Raw genomic sequence first — 20,083 nt, 5'->3', positions numbered from 1 at the left:
AAGTCACTGTATTCACTATATGTATTACTGCACTTAAACAAAATTAAATCATTGGGTTGGAATACCTGGCTCCAGTTCTGAAATCAGACAGATTACTTTTACTAATCCCAACCTGCCATAAATACAAAAGTAAAATTTAAAAACTCCTTGGAGAATAGTAACATTCTTGAGTTATTTCTGTAGAGGGATGAAGAAAAATCTGTTTCTTTTAATAACTTCTGCTTCAACTAAGACCCAAGAATTTTCTGCACATTATTATGAAAACTGTTACCAGTCCATATTGCCATCTATGTGCCATGTGTTCAAATGCTGATAGAGATAGGTCCTCGATCCATTGATTTACCGGTGGGCTTTTATCTTTCCAGTGTAGTAATATGAATCTTTTAGCTGTAGTAAGGGCATGGAGGGTCCATTTCTGTTGACCATCAGTTAGCCTCCAAGGTAGTTTAAAAGTACATAAGAATCTTCAAAAATCAGTGAACATTCTAATACAAAAGTGATATGAATAATAATTTCTTCCCAGAAAAACCAAATTACTTGACACGCCCAAAGCATCTGTTCAAGGTACGTGTCCTGTAAGTTACAGTGCCAACAATTAGACACTTTACTCAGTCCTCCGATTTAGTTGCTGCGGTAACAGTAGGAATGGGCATGAACTGGTTCACAAGCCCAAATTTGGCACAAACTTGGCCTGGTTTGAAGCCCCCCATCTAACCCTTTCCGGGCAATCCCCCCTTTCTCCTTGCCGTGACTGGGAGAAAGGTGGATCCAAACTGACCAGTTCGATTTGGGGCATTGTAGCCTCAGTTTGGGGTTTGGAATTTTTAGGTTCGTGGCCATCCCTAGTGTCCAGTATATCCTAAACATATTTTTTTGCTGAATAAGTCTCAACTTAAGATCCATAGAGAGAGTAGGTATAGACGTCGGGCTGTATCCCATTGCTTTGGTTAAATAGGGTGATCTAAATCCTTATTCCATTCATTTCTACACACTCAGTGAAATTGTGCAGCGATGCTGCCATCATTGTATGGTCAGACCCCTGTTTGCCAGACTTCAGAGCAGTTCCTGTCCTGTGCAGAGATGCTGCCATCATTATGATGTATTAATTCTGCTGACTAAAGAGATGTGTATTTTGTTCCAGGAGATCTACCAGTGGTGTGGCTCTACATGCAATAAATATGAGCGCCTGAAAGCTACTCAGGTCGCTGTGGGCATTCGAGACAATGAACGGAATGGAAGAGCCCAGTTGATTGTTGTGGATGAAGGAAGCGAGCCGAAAGAGCTTATCAAGGTATTGTGTCTTTACTTACTATTTAAGCAGTGATCAGCTGAACTGGGTAGTTTGGCAGCCATATTACCTCACACTTTGGCTGCGGAGCTCATGGGAGTGACAGGATGGGGCCTGTCTGTTGCATAGGTGAAGAAATATTGGAACAGAAAGTGTTGGCAATGTGAGCAGTATATCAAGTTCTTGGGGCATGTCTCCACTACAGTCATACAGTCTTTTTTCCCAGGGAACTGTCAAACTGAGAGTGGGGCTTGGGATCTCTATCAGATAGTTCTCAGCACCTGCACCAAAAAACAATGCAAGGATTATTTGGGGGAAACCCATGACTGTTAAAGTGGAAAAAACTGGTATATGATGTGGGTGTTTGGTATCATCTTATAACCGGAAGTACAAACTATGGTGACAAAGGAATTCTATAACCTGCAACAAATCAGCAGAGACTGTCTTATATGCTGCTCCTGTTACTTTAGGCAAAAATATCTTTTTACAGAAATGCCATGGCATGACACTCAAGATAATCTTATCAGAGGTGTTGTAGGGATTTCCCTAAAGTGGAGCACATTCTCAGGTTGAGATGCTTGGGAGCATCTAAGTGATCTTGCAGCTTATCAGCTCTAAGGGATGAGACAGGAAGAGAGGTAGATCTGCACACATTAAGGCTTGACTCCTCGGATTCTCCAGAGCAAGCTGTCAGCGCAGGGCCACACACTAAATAATTCACTTTCAATCCACTTTCCAACTGGATTTTACTGTGTGAACTGGCAAAATCCAGTTGGAAAGTGCATTGAAAGTGGATTGAAAGTGAACTATTTATTGTATGTGATTGCAGCCTAGTACACTTTCTTTGCTCATTCTCTGACTCTTGTGGTTTCCAGAAGGCTGTTACGCTCTTTTCAGTACCCAAACCCCTTCTCTTGAAACACCAGTACTTGTCTTGAGTATTTAACTCTTAAGGTCTCTAAAGGCAGTTTCTAACCACACCAGACCAGGGATCTCTGCACTCTTCAGAGCTAACTCCCTGTTTACACTGGGTAGAGAAATCCCTTTTCTCTCTAGAAGATCTATCCCCTTTCTTTGGCCCAAAAGGGAGTTGCCATCTAACTACCCACTCATCCTTGCCAACTTTCCCCCAGTTCTCCTGACTCTGTTAAATTGCTCTCAGTCAGGGCTGAATTCTGAAACCATCAGTACTCAACTCTTCTCAGCTAGGGCTGAAATCAGACTGAATCTCCTCAGCATCCAGTTCAGAAGTCCTTCTCTGCTCAGCTGATGCTAACCAATCAGATCTCTTGGAACAACCTGTCACTCAAGGCTCTCTGGCTCTGTGAAGAATTAACCCTTCACAGTTCTTTTTCTGTTTATACAGCATTTCTAAGCTTTTAAAAGTGCAGTCTGTCACACATGGCATCTCTGCAAAACTGTAATTAGATAGGAAATTGTGGATAATTTTGAACTATTACAGACATGTTTAGAAAAAATGAATATTTCTAGATTAGCCAGCTATGTAATTGTTTGGAAATGTAATAGGACAGGGTTTGTTGTTCATTAAAATGGTGTGTGTGTGTGTGTGGTTTTTACTGTAGGAAAAAAATCACTAGTTGGGGTCTGGATGCAGGTCACATTATTAGCTACCACTTTGAATTACAATGAAGTTGTTACAAATTCCAGTGGGGTATGTTGTTAATAATTGATAGTCTTTTAAATTGTTTTCTCTATTTATAATGGAAAATAGGAAAATAACTAAATACGCTTAGCAGGACTTTTGAATGCCTAAAGGAAGTGAGCTTGCTCACAACAGTTTGGAATATTAATTTGGGTTTTGGCAGATTTCCCTTCACATTATCTACCTAATAAAGTGCTAATGGAGCATGCATGATAGCATCATTGTTGCTGACATTTGCACCTCTGTTTTTGTCAGGCCAATTGTGGCTAATAATTGCTGAAATAACAAAGTATTGCAGATGTTGTGTCTTCAGGCATGTAAGCCATGCATGATTCATTGATGCCTGAAATAGGAGGGAAGAAGAAGAATGCCGTAATTGAGCAGTGCATGTACTTTTAACTGGATAAAGAAAGACCCTTTGCAGTTTTGGATACTGCTGGTTTCTTTCTTCTTCAGTTTCTCATACAGTGTCATCCTAAATATGGGTATGTTTAACTCTGGTACTGTGTCAACTGCACTGGTTACCAATTTGCTTTTGGGTCCAATTTAAAGTGTTGTTTATTACCTTTAAAACCCTTCATGGCCTAGGGCCCTCATACTTATTAAATCATGTCTCCTGGTATGCTCCCATGCATCAGCTGTGCTCATTGTAGCTGCATGGAATGTTGGGCTGACTGGGGCTATAAACAAAGTTGCTCCTTGACGTTGTCTTCCATATTCTTTGAGGACCCCAACTCCTTGGTTTACCTGGGAGCCAGGCAATATGAAGCAGACTGGAAGATGGCCAGAGCAACGTTGGTGGAAAACTTGGTATGAATTAGACAGAGTATGTCATAAAGACCATTTGCAGACCTGTGAGATGGCAGTGATGGCAGCAAAGAAGAATTTCTTCTCTGCCACCATTGCGTCTGCAGAATCTCATCCAGCTCAATTGTTCAGAGTGGCTCATGTCTTGATAACACCTAAGTGTGATCCTGTGGGCTATGAAAATTTGGCCTTCAGCTGTGATGTTTTTGCAAGGTTCTTTGCTGACAAAATCTCTCTCATCCATTCTGACTTGGAGGCCAAGCTGGGGGCATATCTGGTACCTGAGGTACCAGAAGTGCCTGCTTGTCCTTTTGTTATAGATAGTTTCAGATTCATCCTGACTATGGATTCTGACAGGGTTCTTGGAAGTGTGAAAAGTCACCACGTGCTCTGAACCCATACTCATCATGGCTTCTAAAATCTTGTTGGGAAGAGGTATTGGAGCCATTTGTGAAAGTCATCAACTCCTCCCTGATTGAGGGGGCTCTCCCTAGTTTTTTGAAGTATGCAGTTATTTGACCTCTGCACAAAAAAACCTTCATTGGCTAGGGATGAGGTGGCCAATTACAGGCAGCCTCCAATTTCTAGAGAAGGTGATAGAGCAGGGTCCCCAATCTTTTTTTGAGACTGTGGGCACTTTTGGAATTCTGACACAGCGTGGTGGGTGCATCCACAAAATGGCTGCCACAGGAAGTGGAACCTGCCACAGAATAACTGCCACAGTTTGCCTTCAGTCACACAGTGAAAATCCTGGTTCTGTCATGGCAATTGCTGCCACAGCAATTTTTTAAAAGAATCTGCACATCCAATCAGAAATCTTGCTGGGAAACAGGTCCACCTGTCCCTGCCAACTTTTTAAAACACAAGGCCAGTAGTATTATAGATCATAGGCATGTATAGACTGCAGTATTATACTAGTCATGAACATTTCAACTGATGGCTATTTTTAGTGGTAATACAAAGGCAGTTTTGAAAAGTGTCAGTGGTACTTCTCTGATATTAATTTGCTGACCCAGTCCTAGTTACAAGAAGAAGAGTTGGTTTTTATACCCTGCTTTTCACTACCCAAAGGCATCTCAGAATGGCTTACAATCACCTTCCCTTTTTCTCCCCACACAACAGACACCCTGTGAGGTAGGTGGGGCTGAGAGAGTTCTGAAAGAACTGTGACTGGCCCAAGGTCACCCAGTTGGCTTCATGTGGAGGAGTGGGAAATCAAACCCAGTTCTCCAGATTAGAGTCTGTCACTCTTAACCACTACACCAAGCTGGCTCTCTTGGTTATCACAGAAGGCATCTCCATAGAATGCCTGATGTTTGATGCTCACCCTGATATTATAAAACCCTGATATTATAAAACCTTTCTTTTTCAGAAGATTCTTTGTCAAGATAGAATTTTCCAGTGGGAATCTTAGATATGGGGGAGGGCTTAAAGTCATAGGCCAATATGAGATCAACCTGCAGAAGCGATATTGTCGCTATTCTGGAAAAGTGATTGAATCTGTTACACATATTCTCCTGCATTGTGAATTTTATCAAGAAGAAAGACTGCAGTTAATTATTCCACTCCTCTCTCAGGTCATACTACTGAAGTATTATATGAACTTTAGGTCTGAAGTATTCTGGAAATATCTCTTAGAAGATACACAGAAACCTGTAACTTACGCGGTAGCAAAATTTTGTACTGTAGCAATTAGAAAACAAATGTTTTGAATTATTATAACAGATTTTTTGAGCTCCGAGTTTATGATGAATATTAAATGGTTTTAAGAGATGCTGTGATCTTATGTTGGTTTTTGACCATAATAAATATTTACTGACTGGCTATAGGTTAAATATATCAAAATAGGTGTACTGTGGTAAACTCAATATGATCTGGGTATAAAACCTTGCCAGGAAGAGTTACCTTGTCAGTCTCCCTTGTGCAATAACACTTCTCATTTGTATTGATTGAAATGTATTGTGTCCAGTAACAAAGAATGGATGTGAAGATTTCCACTTCGGGCAACCATTGGCTATCTTTGTATGGTATGAACAGCTACCTGCATCTTACCCATAGGGTAAAATTGAAACATACAGATATGCCGGAGCAGAAAAATCTTTAAAGTAACTTGGTGTTTCCCCAATATTTTTGTATTATACAATGTGCTTTTGTATGCAGACATGCAAACTCACAACAGCCTGTGAAAACTTCACAGGGTTGTTATGAAAATAAAGTGGAGGAGAGGAGAGTGATATAAGCCACTTTGGGTCCCCGTTGGAGTATAAATGTGAATGGCTGTAGCAGTTTTTAGTTTCCTGATATGGGCAGCCAAATTGTTCAGTTCTTTATTTTCATACGTAAATATGTAGAGAAATTGAAATCAGCCATCAAGGAGAAATGACAGCCATGGCTTTTCTGTACCAAAGACAATCCCTTTACAGCAAGGACCACAGGAGGAAGAAAGACAAAAACTTTCAGATATTATGTCAATTTGTTATGGCTAGTGCTGCCAAAGGAAAAAGAGGATTTATAACTGTGCAAGCCTAAGAATGCCTTTCAGGGTGTAAGCCCCATGGAATAAAATGGGGCTTACTTCTGAATAGGCCTGATTAGGATTTCTTCTACAGTTACCTAAGGGATTCCCAGTGTTCTGTTTTCTTGCTTGTTTGAATCTATCCAAATTAATGCACTCCAGGTTACAGCTACAAAGTTTTTAAATCTGTGAGTAAAATACTGCAATTCAATCCAATTTTATTTTTGGAAGAATGCCTCAAAAGGAGAACAGAATAGACACCTGCTGTAACCCCCCACCCCATGATCCGAGCCAGGATTTTATTTTGTGGTAGGCAGTCTAACATTTTAAAACATAGAACACCCCCCCATTCAACTTGGAAAATAGATCCTTATGCTTCAAACTAGCAATAATGGGTTTTGTATATGTTGGCATTCTTTCAAAGATAGAAAGAACTTCCTTATAGACTCCATCCAGCTCTAAAGGTCAGGCAGCACATTCCTTTATTAACTTGCTGATAAGATGAAAGCCAGTGATGTGGACTGGCAAGGAGTTAACTAAAACTACATGTCAGGCTCCGATGAATGTATCCTTTAAACATAGACTATACAGTATGCCATCATTTCAGTCTTGCACTTAGATAACCAAGGAGTGGATTTGCAGTCTGTGCCTTTCTTTGAAAGAAACAAAATTCACAGCAGATCATGCTGTGGGTTGATTCGCTGCAGCCCCCAGCTTGCTTCAAATGAAGCGTGAGGTCCCATTGGTTGCGGAGAAAACAGAGAAACGAGTCAAAGGAGAGCAGCTGGCTGTTTTGCCCTGCTGCTCCCTCTCACCTTCAGCCTTCTCCTTCTGGCTGACCCACTCACCCTCCCTGAGGGCAGCATGAAATCAGCAAGAAACAAAACACACACCCTTCATCAGCATTTTTAGAAAATATAAGAAAAGTCACATATATTTCTGCTATGTAACACCTTGTGGTTTTCATTGTCCTTAAGTGTGAAAATCTCTGTGAGCATCTCTGAGGATTCCTGAGAAAAGAGTGAATGCATCTTGCTACGTATTCGAAAGTGGTGCTTAAAGTATAAGGTCACTGTTGACTCTACTTCCTGTATACTGTTCAGCATAAGAATTGTCACTGTCTGCATTCTTAAATTCATACTTCTTAATGATTAGCTCTGGGGAAATTATTTAGTCTTTTGCTTGTCAACATTTTTGGATAAATATCTCCTAGGCTGTGTCAGAGCAGATGATGTCAGAGCAACACTTGGACAAGTATTCTTTCTCCCTCTCTCCCTACAAATTGCATAATTGTTTGCAGCACAGTAATATAACTGGAAACAAATTGTTCTTCTGGAAAACAGCATGGCTTTTCTCCAAGAATCAGAAACCGAGGAAGGAGCAATGTTTGGCTGTGTGTGATCCCAGCTCTGCCCAACTTGTCTGTCTTCTTTTCCCCCATAATTTGTTTGCAGACATCATACTGAAAAACAGTGAACTATGTTTCAACTCATGCTTTGTCATTCATTGAATTGCTGTAGCATTATGGCTGTGAGCAAACCTGTGTACCACGAAGTCTCCAGTTCAAATACTGCCACCACTAGGAACTGATTGGGTGGTCTTAGTCAATCCATGTTCTGTTAGCTGCTGCCTTAGTCTGCAATATGGAGACTTAGTCTGCAATATCTCAGCCTAACCTTGTGAGGAAGGCATCATTACTCCCCTCCCAAGCTCCTTGGAGAAAGAACAGGATAAATATGTCCATAATGATAAACTTAGTGCACAATTGAGCAATCCTGACTTGAGTACACCTTGCACCTTGTTTTGAGGCCATTACTTATGAGAACTTTTGGAGCAGACAAGATTGTCTGGTAGACACTTGAATGTGCCAGCAGTTTACGTTTTGGATTATCAAAGTTAAATTCTTCTAGGAGAAAGGAAGTGTCTCTCGTCAAAAACAAAGAGTTCCTCAAATGTGTAGCATGAGAAGGTTTCAGCATGTGTTACTGTTGCAAGGATAGGGAACCATGTCTGTCTCTCCTTCCTAAAGCAAATCAGGCCTTTGGCTTCTTCACATCATTGTATTCACAATGGTTGGTAAAGTTGATGGGTTATATCCTTGCATTAGAAAGTGCTGACTGAGTGCAGGAATAGAAATGACTGAGGGCTGCCTAGTCTGATTAGGATACACAAATCTGTATCTTTTTGGCAACCTATGCACACTGCAAGACACACATGTGGCAGTATTAGAAGGAAGACTACTAAATTGTATGTTTGTGTATGAGAGAGAGATGCTCTATTGGAACTCTCCATATATAAATCACTGCTAGGGAATTTGGGACTTGTCTGGAAACCATGTAAAGGTAAAGGTAAAGGTTCCCTTGCTCGAAAGCCAGTCGAATCCGACTCTAGGGTTGCGGTGCTCATCTCCGTTTCAAAGCCAAAGAGCCAGCGCTGTCCGAAGACGTTTCCGTGGTCATGTGGCCGGCATGACTAAATACCAAGGCGCACGGAACGCTGTTACCTTCCTACTGAAGTGGTACCTATTTATCGACTTGCAATTTCTTGCTTTCGAACTGCTAGGTTGGCAGGAGCTGGAACTAGAGATGGGAGGTCACTCCATCATGCGGCACCCGGGTCTCGAACTGCTGAACTACTGACCTTCCACAGCCTGCAGTTCAGCGTCTTAACCACTTGAGCCACCGCATCTCCACAGGAAACCATATACAGGCTGCGGTCACACGCAACATTAGCCACACAAGAGATACAGAAGACAAGCGGAGTTTCCGGTCGCGATCTCACCAGCACATCTGGGAAGCGTAGCGCTTCCGTGGCACAACTGAGGCTTCCTGCAGAAAAAGCGCAGCAAAAAACTAGTACCTTGGAGGTACTAGTTTCCAGAAACTGCGGGGCAAGGGCGGGCGTCTGATCGCGTTTCCGGTGGTATCCGGCGCCCGCCCATGTCCCCTTGCGGAAAAGGGTTTTTTTTCCCCCACGTCTCTGTGGATGCGCACACGCACCCAACGGAGCATGCGCATTCGTAGTGTACACAAAAAAAGAAAACCAGTTCGCCGCGCCGCGCGCTTCTTCATTGCGCGCAGGCGTGTGTTGTGATCGGCACCTCTCCCTTGCCATGGAACCTCCACAGTACCTCCACAGAACCTCCACAGTAGGTCTGATCGCTTTACTGCATGTTAGTTTGCCCCGGGGCAAACAGCCACACTTCTCCTCTGCAGTTTCCTGCCCGTGTGGCAGGGGCCACAGTCTAGCTAAGAAAATGACCTGGGATTATCTGCAGTGGCTGCTGCCCACACTCACCCCCTGTGTGAGAGTCAGTCACCACTTACCATCTCTCTGTCTCTGACTGTCCATAGCCAGAAACTAATGCTCCTTCCCTGCTAGTTCCTTGGATTTCTTTACCCTGTGGCAAGGCATGCATATCCAGTGGGGTTTCCCAAATTCTTGCATCTCATGGGAGTTCGGAAAACCCTACTTGGCACATGTAGCTTGTGTCTTTAAAGCTGCCTCAGGAACAACAAGGAAGGAAGCAATATTGGCTACTTCAGTTCCAGGGTTGGGGGGGGGGAGCAGGAACAAGGGGGTGGTAGCTGTGGTGCAGATTGCAGCCTTGCCAGACCTGCCACCCGAGGCCACTGCCTCACCTCATTGTAGAGTCATGGCTATCAGAAGGAAATGGTGAGAGGCATCGTTGGGCCCTATGATTGGCAGGCAGAATGAATCACCTGAATTGGCTAGACTTGAAAGAAATATTGGGAGCCTGGCCTTCTATCACTCTCTGGTTGCTACAGACCACTTACTTTTGTCTGCTGAACTCTAGGCTCTCCTTTCACCCATTTCACCTGCATGTGGTTGTAGATCATGCCCGCAGCTCCAGTTCCTGGACTGAAGGTCCCTGGACTGGAATGCATACCTTCTTAGCCTGGATGTAGATAATGCCACCTTTGGCCCTGGCCTTCTCTAACCTGGAGGACATAAACTTTTAGCAGTCTTCTAAGCAATCTAAGGAAATTAATCTTGTCTCATCTTTAGTTTCTGACAGTTGGCCCAGGAGCAGTTCCCAACCAGTTATTCACAGTACTGTAGTCATACCGAAGATGACTGAACATCCCATAGGAAGGTTTTCAGTGCATATATGTTAGCAAGAGCATTTTGATTTTTCTGCAAATCAGGATTATTTCCTCCCTTCAGAAATGCTATCCCTGATGCAGGGAACCAAAATTAGTAGTCAGGAAGTAAGATATTTGACTAGCAGTGCAATACTATGCAAAGTAGCTGGCTGCACTGTTAAAACTTGTAGGTCAGCTGCTAGTCTCAGTATTCACAGAGCTGATAAACTGAAAATAATCCACCCCATTTTTGAACAATGCTGGAGATCCCCTGGACCTGCTTCTCACAGTTTTTGATTACATAGTGTCTGGCACAATGGGGGTATTGACTTCTGTTTAACTGTTTAATTCATTTGAGTCTTTTCAATATAATAATAATTTAGTTAATCTACAGTAAACATTTACATCCTTACTTTAGGCTTACGTCGATGGCAGGTTTTCTGCTTAGTGTCTCTGAAAAGTAAACTGAATTTTGTTAACATGATGGTTTGAATAAGGAAAATCCACTCAGAGCCGGAATCTAGCAGCTCCCATCTTTCACTGTGTTGAGACAATACACTGCACTCTTAAGACCCAATCATAAAGCCCAGGAAAGTTGAAGGGTGGTTGCCAGCCGATCTTGCTGTGTGGCTGTCAGTTCATTCAGAAGCTACCCGTTGCAAGTGCCTTCAGAACTGCCTTTCTGTTCTTTATATGTGTAAAATAAATGGGGGGGGGGGAAGGGAAGAAAAATGCGGTAAGTGGCCCATGCGAATGTGGCCCAATACTACTCTAGTGTTACACACAGCCCTTTTCAGATTTCCTTACATATATATGCTGAAGGTACATTGAAGAGTGCAGTTTTGCCTACCTGGTCCTGCTGCTTGGAAGATGCAAGGTTGAATCCAGACTAAATTTACCACTAATGGGAGGTATAATTTCTGCCAGTTCCCCCTTCCTGCTGCAGCATGCCTGTGAACAATACTTCAGCAACAGAGAGGAGAGTGGTATTCCATCACCCTGGTTCCCTCTCTCCCCAGCCTCTGTCTGCCTCCCGCTTTGAGGACAAGACCTGGCCTTCTTCAGACAGGCCTTAAAAAGGAGTGTATGGAGCGTTCTCACCTTCCCATCTCCGCTCATCTGAGAGTGGCCAGGGACAGTTGCCTGAGGCCCCCCACTGCTGCTTGGGTGGGGACAGTTGATGGTGGCGGCAGAGGAGCCCAGCACCACCCTAGCAGGCTTGCTGGACTCTTCAGGTGGAGGTGAGCTTGGGGACAGGGAGCCTCTGCCCCCAGATGGAGAGACCGTGAGAAATTAATTTAAACTGAGGTAACTGGCAAGTATCACTGTACAGTTTGGTGTGGAGAGAGCCAGTTTGGTGTGGTGGTTAAGTGTGTGGACTCTAATCTGGGAGAACCGGGTTTGATTCCCCACTCCTCCGCTTGCACCTGCTGATGTGACCTTGGGTCAGTCACAAGCTCTGGCACAGCTGTCCTTGAAAAAGAGCAGTTTGTGTCAGAGTTCTCTCAGCCCCACCCACCTCACAGGGTGTCTGTTGTGGGGAGGGGAAGGGAAAGGAGTTTGTAAGTCGCTCTGAGACACCTTTGGGTAGTGAAGGGCGGGATATAAATCCCATCTCTTCTTCTTCTTCTTCTTCTAAATTGTGACACAGAGAGATTTGGCTTTTATTTTGATGTGTACAGGTTGTTATTTTCTGAGTTGTTTGCCTGCAGTGTGAGAGCGCAGCACTTCTTCAGAGGGCTAAATATGAGTTTGTGACTTGCTTAATATTGTCTCAAATGACAGTTATTGCAAAGGATGACATTAATCTTACAGTTCTGGAGAGCTCTTGAATGGTTGCAAATGCTCTGTAATTTCTTAGGCAGGCTGAGACATCCTCTTAGTGGGTGTTTAATCTGCTTTCTAAAGTAATTATTAGTGGTTTTTTTGGGGGGGAGAAGCTTTCCATGAAATTACAGAGCAGTAAATTTGCACATTAAACCTATCCATCCATGTTGTGAGGTCTTCTTTTTGGCAACGCTAACTACTCACAAGGTTAGAACGTTACACTGTAATCCTGTCCTGATAGATCAAGATGGTTAGCCAGCCGTGTTTGTCTATCTATAGCAGTAGAAAAAAGCAAGTGTTCCAATAGCAGTGACTCATGAAAGCTCATGCCTGGCCACAAATTTTGTTAGTCTTTAAGGTGTTACTGGACACTGGCTCTTTTCTATCCTATCCTGTGTTACTGTAGTCTAAGCCCATTAATTTTGGTGGGTTTAGACTAGAGTAACTCTGCACAGGATCACAGTGTTAGACACTTAACCATTACTTTCAAGCTCCTACCTTACAATTATCAAAATGATTCCTTTTTTCACAGTGGGCTATTACCCAGCTACTGTAATGCACTTGAGGAGAGTCAACTAGGTTATTGGGTCCATCTTTTGCACCTCAGATATGGAAAACAAAAATTGAGAGAGTTCCCAGGCAGTATTGAGAACCCCCCCCCCCAGAACTTAGAATGTCCATGTACTTTTTTGCAGATCCCAACCAAAAGCCTTGTATCATCTGCACTGTTAGATGCCTAGATGCTTTAATCTTTTATTAAGAGCTGCAGATACTCCTGCACTAGATGACTTCCTGTGTAAAGGCTCTGTAGGTGAGTCTTCAGTGTGTTAGTTACTATGGTGGTGGAAAGTGTCATCAAGTCACAGTTGACTTATGGTGACTCTGTAGGGTTTTGAAGGCAAGAGATGTTCAGCGATGGTTACCATATATTTGTATTATTCCCATTTCATCCTCTTCAGATATTTGAGAGTACATAGACTGGGTTTGGGCTTGCTCATGAGATGTGTGTTTTCTCAATTCATGCATGTGTGCTGCGTGCCTGATTAGGACTGGAACTATGGTGCCCATAGAGAAGAGGCTTTGACCTTCCCCCATGTCATTTTTCCAGGCTGAAACAGTTATAGGCCAAAACCATGTGTCCACTGGGATAAATGTGGATTTCCGCAACAGACCCAGTAGCCATGGGAAGTGTTTTTAATTGCTGGTTTTTATTCTCTTGGGTTTTTTAAATGTTTTCATTGATTTTGTGAGCCACTACATTTTTTTTTTTACAGAGAGGTAGCTAATAAATATAAATAAATAGATGTGGTCACCAGGATTGGGTCTCTACTGCCATCTCTCCACCCAGCTGATTTGTTGCCAGCAGCAAGTGGTTCTGTTGTGATCACCTGTGCAGTGAGTTGCAGTTGCCAAGAGTGGAGTGGGTCTAGCCAATAAGGAGGAGTCCCCTTTGACCACCAAAAAGGCAATGTTGGGGATCATGGGATCTGATTGGACAACAGCCATGTGGGATGGGGGCTGTAGTAACAAGAGAAATTAGGTGAGATTGAATGAAAAAGCTGGCTGGATCCAACCCAGTGTCTCATGTTTGGTAAACAACTTTCCCAGTTGCCAGGTGGGGCTGTGGCCTTCCAAGAGACTCTCATAAGACATTGATACAGAAGGGCTTTAGCATGGCTAGACCTTTTGCTTTCCAAGTTTCTGTGGATGGGGCCAGGGCCATATCTATTACAAATCCAACAGCAATTCAGATGCAGTGTATAACTTTAGTACTCACAACAACACTGAGATGTGCAGCCAGACTGCACATAGTAAGTAGATAATTCACAAGGGTACAACTTTTGTCTTATTGAAAGTACAATAGTTGAAAATTCTGCATGCATGAAGGTGCCAGTGAAGGTGGTCTGCCATTCTTTCCAGTTTACATCACTGAAAGTGATGAGCTTGGTCTCTGTAGTTTTTGTATAGTGCTATGTCATTCAACTGTATGGATGTGTTCATGGGATGTTCACAGTCTTTATTCTAGTTGATACCCTGCAGAATGTACAGCTGTTCTCCCTAATGTAAATAAGCTGTCAGCTTCTTTACACACAGTTTCCTTGTCTGTTTTATGCAAATACTTTCAAGGAGCTTTAAACTAATCTTCCCATGATCCCTTTCCATTTTCTTGTTATGCTGAGTCAATATTCAGTCTCAAATATGAAACCTATTGTCTTGTGGCTTCCAGTCTGCTTGCTATAAATATTTGTTTCAGTCTTATGGTTAACAAAGAAGGAGCAACTTGGAAAAATCTCATGGGCAAGATGTCATGTCCTGTTGGGAGAGTTTTTGAAAACAGTGTAGCCATGACAATGAGAATAATTTTTGTGGAGATGTACTTATGTAAATGAGGTTCCATTCGCATGACCAGCTCTACCCATGCCAGCCACAGTTCCAAGGCAGTCTTTCTTCACTTCCAGTCATGGGGTTGGTGAAAAAGGAAGAAGGGGGGTCCCCTCTGTCCACCAAAAAATCTGTGCAAGGGATCACAAGACCTGCATGAACCAAAGCAAAGTGTGATGGGTGTCGTAAGAAGGAGGGAAATGGAGCAAGACTGAGGAGAAGCTGTATCCAACCCATAGATACTATGCACCCAAGAGATATGAATGCAGTCTGGATTTTACAGACCACTGCTTGAGTACTTTCTCCAGCACTCGCAACAGCCTGCCAGAAGCCACGTTGCACTGAATTCTGTATATGCCACCAATCAGAAACCAGCAATTGCTGTGTTCAGGTTGGTGTGTAAGAATGAGCTGTAAAACAAGTGTCAAGTGACAACTGACTTATGGCAGTCCATAGGATTTTCAAGGCAAGAGACATTCAGAGGTAGTTTGCCATTTCCTGTGTCTATGTAGCAACCCTTGATTTCCTTGCAGGTCTCCCATCCAAATATTAACCAGGGCTGACCATGCTTAACTTCTGAGATTTGATGAGATCGGGCAAGCTTGGGCTATCCAAGTCAGGGCAAAACAAAGCTAGATTCCTGTCAAACATTTTCTGAAGTGTGGCTTTTTTGATCATGATTTGTGTTGTGTTGGTTAAGCATGGTTAAGTGTCTAAATGTCTGAGCTAAACTATTCATGAGCCAAACCATGCTTAACCAACGCAACACAAGTCATGATCAAAAAAGCCACATTTCAGGAAATGAAACAAAGCTAGATTCGTGTAACGTTTCCTGAAATGTGGCTGTTTTGATCATGACTTTTGTCATGGCAGCATGGGGATTTGACCAGGGACTGATTAATCAGGCTTTAGCTATAGATCCTTAATTTCTCAGTCTAGCCATAAACAGCATTTGGGCCCGTCCCTCTCAGTTTATCTTCTGAGGATTGGAGGGAAATCCTTGAGTGCTACTCCGAGTCTCTTGGAGGGATTTAACAAATAACGCCTTTTTAAAAAAGGGGGAGATAGGCTCCACCAGACATTTAAAATATGTGTGAAAATGGCCTTTAGTCCTGTGGCTTACTAACACACACATCAGAATGAATGTTGAATATTTTTAATAATATAGACTTCGGGGTTTTTCTAATTATCAAGATAGTTATTGTACATATTTTTAAGTTATGGAATAAAATCTTTTTATTATTTATATTTAAGCTGACTTTGGCCCCATCCTCTCCCTGCATTTGGCCCTGGCCCTTCGCTAGATGCATTCTTGTATTCCTGGGAAATTGAGAAGTCTGCCCCTCTAGTAAAGAGCAGATTCACTGTGTCTAAGGAGCAGAATCTTCAATTAAATGTACCTTTTAAAACATGTTGGCAAGTCACAAAGGGATTTTTTTTCTTGCAACCATGCTGAAGCAGAATGTTCCAGTTTGTAGAAACCTGAGATTGCTGCACTGAGCAAGTTGCCTGCATGTTTATGGAGCTGAAAATGGAAACAGCCTGAGAAATGTTACCCAGTGATTTAAATTTCACCTTGAGCATTTCTCAGGATTCTAAATAAGAACACATTTTGTTGAATGCCTTGATGCATTAAAACCTATTTGGCCAAGTCACTTGCCTGAAGGACAAGGTAAAATCATAAGTGCTCGAGTATGCCAACAGCCTGTCCCTTGATGATGTCCTTCATCTTATTGCTCCAATCTCAGTGGGGTACTTCATCTAGAAGTAAAATGATCTACACCTGTGGCTCTTCCAGTCATGGTCTGGTCCCATTCTTGCTTGCTTTAGCTGACTTTCCAAGAATAGGATTGTGTCTAGCATGTCTCAATATGAGCAAGGTTTCTCCAAAAAGCGCCTTTGTATAAATATTCTTTCACAATTGTCATCAACCTTTATCACCAGTAGACTTTAGATCTAGTTTTGAATCCTGGTTTGGCATCAACCAAGAAACCCATCACAACTAACTGGGGTTTAATCAAACCATGGTTCCTAAAGCAGCTTAGGGCATAAAACAACAACAATAATAGACCGCTGTGTAGAAGAAAATAGGCCCTACTGAGTCTAGGAAGTCCCTGGTGTGCTCTCCAGAAAACCAGAAGTAGAGGAAAGTACATAGGCATGGGAGAGAATACACTTGCAGGTCTTCTAGGGGAGGTACAGAAGGATGAACTGATGGCAGCTGTGCTGGTCCAAAAACAAAAATCCAAAACCCCACATATTACTTCATATACTTAGAATTACCAGGTATTTTCAACAAAAATACTAGACACACTTGATAAAAATTTGTTGACATATATATATATATATATGTGTGTGTGTGTGTGTGTATACACACATGTATGTATATATACATACACATGATTAAAAATGTACTGTCCCTTTAATCCTCAATGAGCTCAGTGGTGCTCAGGTAAATGTGCATAGCTATGCAAAATATAAAAATGCAAGGCAGATACCCTGTCTACATACTTCCCTTCGAAGGACTCACTGCCTTCTAACTATCCAACCTCTCCCCCATTCCCCAACATTCTTTTTTCACTTTTATTTAGAAGATTCAATCCTGCCACCATGTACCCCCCACAGTCAACTGGAACCAATACAGGAAGTTGATTGGTTGGCCGCAAAAGTCTTTTCCTTTCCAACTTTCCTGAGCCAAGCCAACAGGATTTCTCCAGGATAATCCTGCATGGATACTGAGTGGCAGGGCTTTTTTTGTAGAAAAAGTCCAGCAGGAACTCATTAGCATAATAGGCCACACCCCTGACTGCACAGCTCATTAGCATATTAGGCCACACCCCCATGCCTTCCCTTGGCTTACCCGGGCACCCTGTGACTACGGGGAGCCCAGGCAAGCCGGCTCTTGGAGGGGGAGGGGAGGCAGTTTAAACTGCCTTCCCTTGGCTTGCCTGGGCATCCCATGGCTGTGGGAAGCGCGGGCAAGACAGCCCTCAGACAGGCCAGGGGAGGCACGGGGAGGCATTTAAATGCCTCCACAATCCTTTCAGGGGGGGCCCTGGCCTGCTCGTCTCAGAGTCACCGGCGGGGTGTGTGTCATTCTCCAGGCCTTCCCTCTGTATCTACGCATGTGCAGAGGTTTTGGCTGTAGTGGGCGTGGTCAACTCTGAAGCCAGCCGGAACTCCGTTCCTGTGCGTTCCTGCCCAAAAATAGCCCTGCTGAGTGGTGATTTTGGTTCCCTTTAAAACTGTGATGGAGAACAATGGAACTGGTTACTGGTGCTTTATTAAGCCACAGAGGAAAGAGCGCATGGAGCATGGCTGCAGTGATTTTCAGGGTAACTTAAATAGAAAATACTGGACATTTATATGTCCAGTATTTTCACAGTTTATTTAATGAACAGAAAGGGAAAATACTGGACTGTCTGGTTCAAAACTGAACACCTGGCAGCATTACATGTAATACCACTTTAAAACTCCACATAATACCTTTTGTTAGAGGACCAACTGAATGACACCTAACAGTGTACAAGCTTTTGAGAACTTTTTGTATCATTTGGTTGGTCCTAATAAAAAGTACTACATGGATTGTGTTCTGGGTTTATGAGGTATAGAAGAGCCTGCCTTGGAATTAATGGGCTGGCTGTGACCATGGTGTGTTTATTTTAAATCAAGAAAAAAGTGTTTATTTCAGGCAACTTTCCCATTGGTATTTCACATATTTCTTAAGCAGTAATTTATTGGTTGACCTAGCCACTAAAATAAGTTAATTACATTCAAAAGAGGCCATGTAGAATACACTATGTGTAATTGTATAACTTGATAATTTTACTATTTTAGGACATTTTACAGGGTACACTGCTTAGTTAATGGATAACTTTGCTTAACTCTGTGCACCAGGAAAGTTGCAGTGTATTAAAAATATTGGTGGTGGAAAATGCCGTCAAGTCACACCTGACTCATGGTGACCCCAATGGGGTTTTCAAGACAAGAGACATTCAGAGGTGGTTTGCCATTGCCTACGAGGCAACGGACATCAAACTGAGCAAACTCCAGAGCACGATGGAAGACAGGAGGGCCTGGCGTGATGTGGTCCATGGGGTCGCGAAGAGTCGGGCTCGACTGTGCGACTGAACAACAACAAAAACCTCTGCAGAGCAGCCCTGGCCTTTCTTGGTGGTCTCCCATCCAAATACTAACCAGTGAGTGCTGCTGACCCTGTTTAGCTTCTGAGATCTGGTGAGATTGGGGTAGCCTGGCCATACAGGTTGGAGCATTAAGGATGTTAGCTAGAAGCAGATCACCCACCACATAAATCACTTATATTTTAATAAACTAAACAATCATGGATGTTACATAAACCTTTCTCATACCAGCCTCTTTTGTCTGTCTTGAAGTGAGATTTTGTATCCACCAGCACCCTCCACCCCCATACAACCTGGAACAGGCATACAAAACTTTTCTTTCCTTTTCCAGTGCCCAGCCCTTGTGTCCAAACAGAGCCGGTTTGGTGTAGTGGTTAAGTGCGCGGACTCTAATCCGGGAGAACAGGGTTTGATTCCCCACTCCTCCACTTGCACCTGGCTGGATGGTCTTGTGCAAGTCGTAGCTCTCATAAGAGCTGTCCTTGAAAAAGAGCAGTTTCTGTCAAGAGCTCTTTCGGCCCCACCTACCTCACAGGGTGTCTGTTGTGGGGAGGGGAAGGAAAAGGAGTTTGTAAGCCGCTCTGAGACACCTTTGGGTAGTGAAGGGCAGGGTATAAATCCAATCTCCTGCTCCTGCTCCTGCTCCTGCTCCTCCTCCTCCTCCTCCTCCTCCTCCTCCTCCTCCTTCTTGTCTGATGAGACCAACTAAGTGTCCAGGCTTTCCTAGAAGCAAAAACCAGTCATTGCTAGGCATAGCAGTATATTTTTCATAACAGGAAAGGAAATGTCCTTGCTTATTTATAGTGAGTACACATACAACAGAACTTGAAGTATGAGCAAAGCTCAGGTAAAGAGCATACAAAAGGAGGATACACGATTACCCAGGTGGGCATACTGGACAGTTCTTCTAGATATAGCATCAATTGCCATCAATGACAGTAATGGCCTGCTAGTCCCTGGCCCCGTTTCAAGTTCAAAGCAACCATATGATACATGCCATATAGAATCATAGAATGTTAGAGTTGGAAGGGACCTTGCAGGTCATCTAGTCCAACCCCCTGCACTCTGCAGGAGCATAGCCGAAAGATCGCCCTACAACATACCCAAAAGATGGTCGTCCAGCCTCCGCTTGAAAACATCCAGCGAAGGAGCATCTACCAGCTCCCGAGGCAGTCTGTTCCACTGCTCAGTAACTCTTACAGTTAGGAAGTTTCTCCTGGTATTTAGCTGGTAACGACTCCCTTTTAATTTCCACCCATTAGATCTAGTCTTGCAATCCGGAGCAAGAGAGAATAGATCCGCTCCATCTTCTACATGACAGCCCTTCAGATACTTGAAGACTGCAATCATGTC

General features: G+C 43.1%; 1 protein-coding gene across 1 annotated transcript in view; it reads left to right on the top strand.

Annotated features, from left to right (window-relative positions):
- Window positions 1-501: 501 nt before the first annotated feature.
- SCIN (scinderin) overlaps window positions 502-20,083 on the top strand; it is a 52,361-nt gene continuing 32,779 nt past the window's right edge. The window contains exons 1-2 of the mRNA XM_015419606.1: window positions 502-564; window positions 1,142-1,291. Coding sequence (XP_015275092.1) covers window positions 502-564; window positions 1,142-1,291 — 213 coding nt within the window. The remainder of the gene's footprint in view (window positions 565-1,141; window positions 1,292-20,083) is intronic.

The sequence above is a fragment of the Gekko japonicus genome, unplaced genomic scaffold, assembly GCF_001447785.1.
Source record: "Gekko japonicus isolate JY-2015 unplaced genomic scaffold, Gekko_japonicus_V1.1 scaffold1060, whole genome shotgun sequence".
In the NCBI taxonomy this organism is placed as follows: domain Eukaryota; kingdom Metazoa; phylum Chordata; class Lepidosauria; order Squamata; family Gekkonidae; genus Gekko; species Gekko japonicus.
The sequence above is the reverse complement of the archived record's forward strand: the minus strand, read 5'-3'. Positions and strand labels throughout refer to the sequence as shown.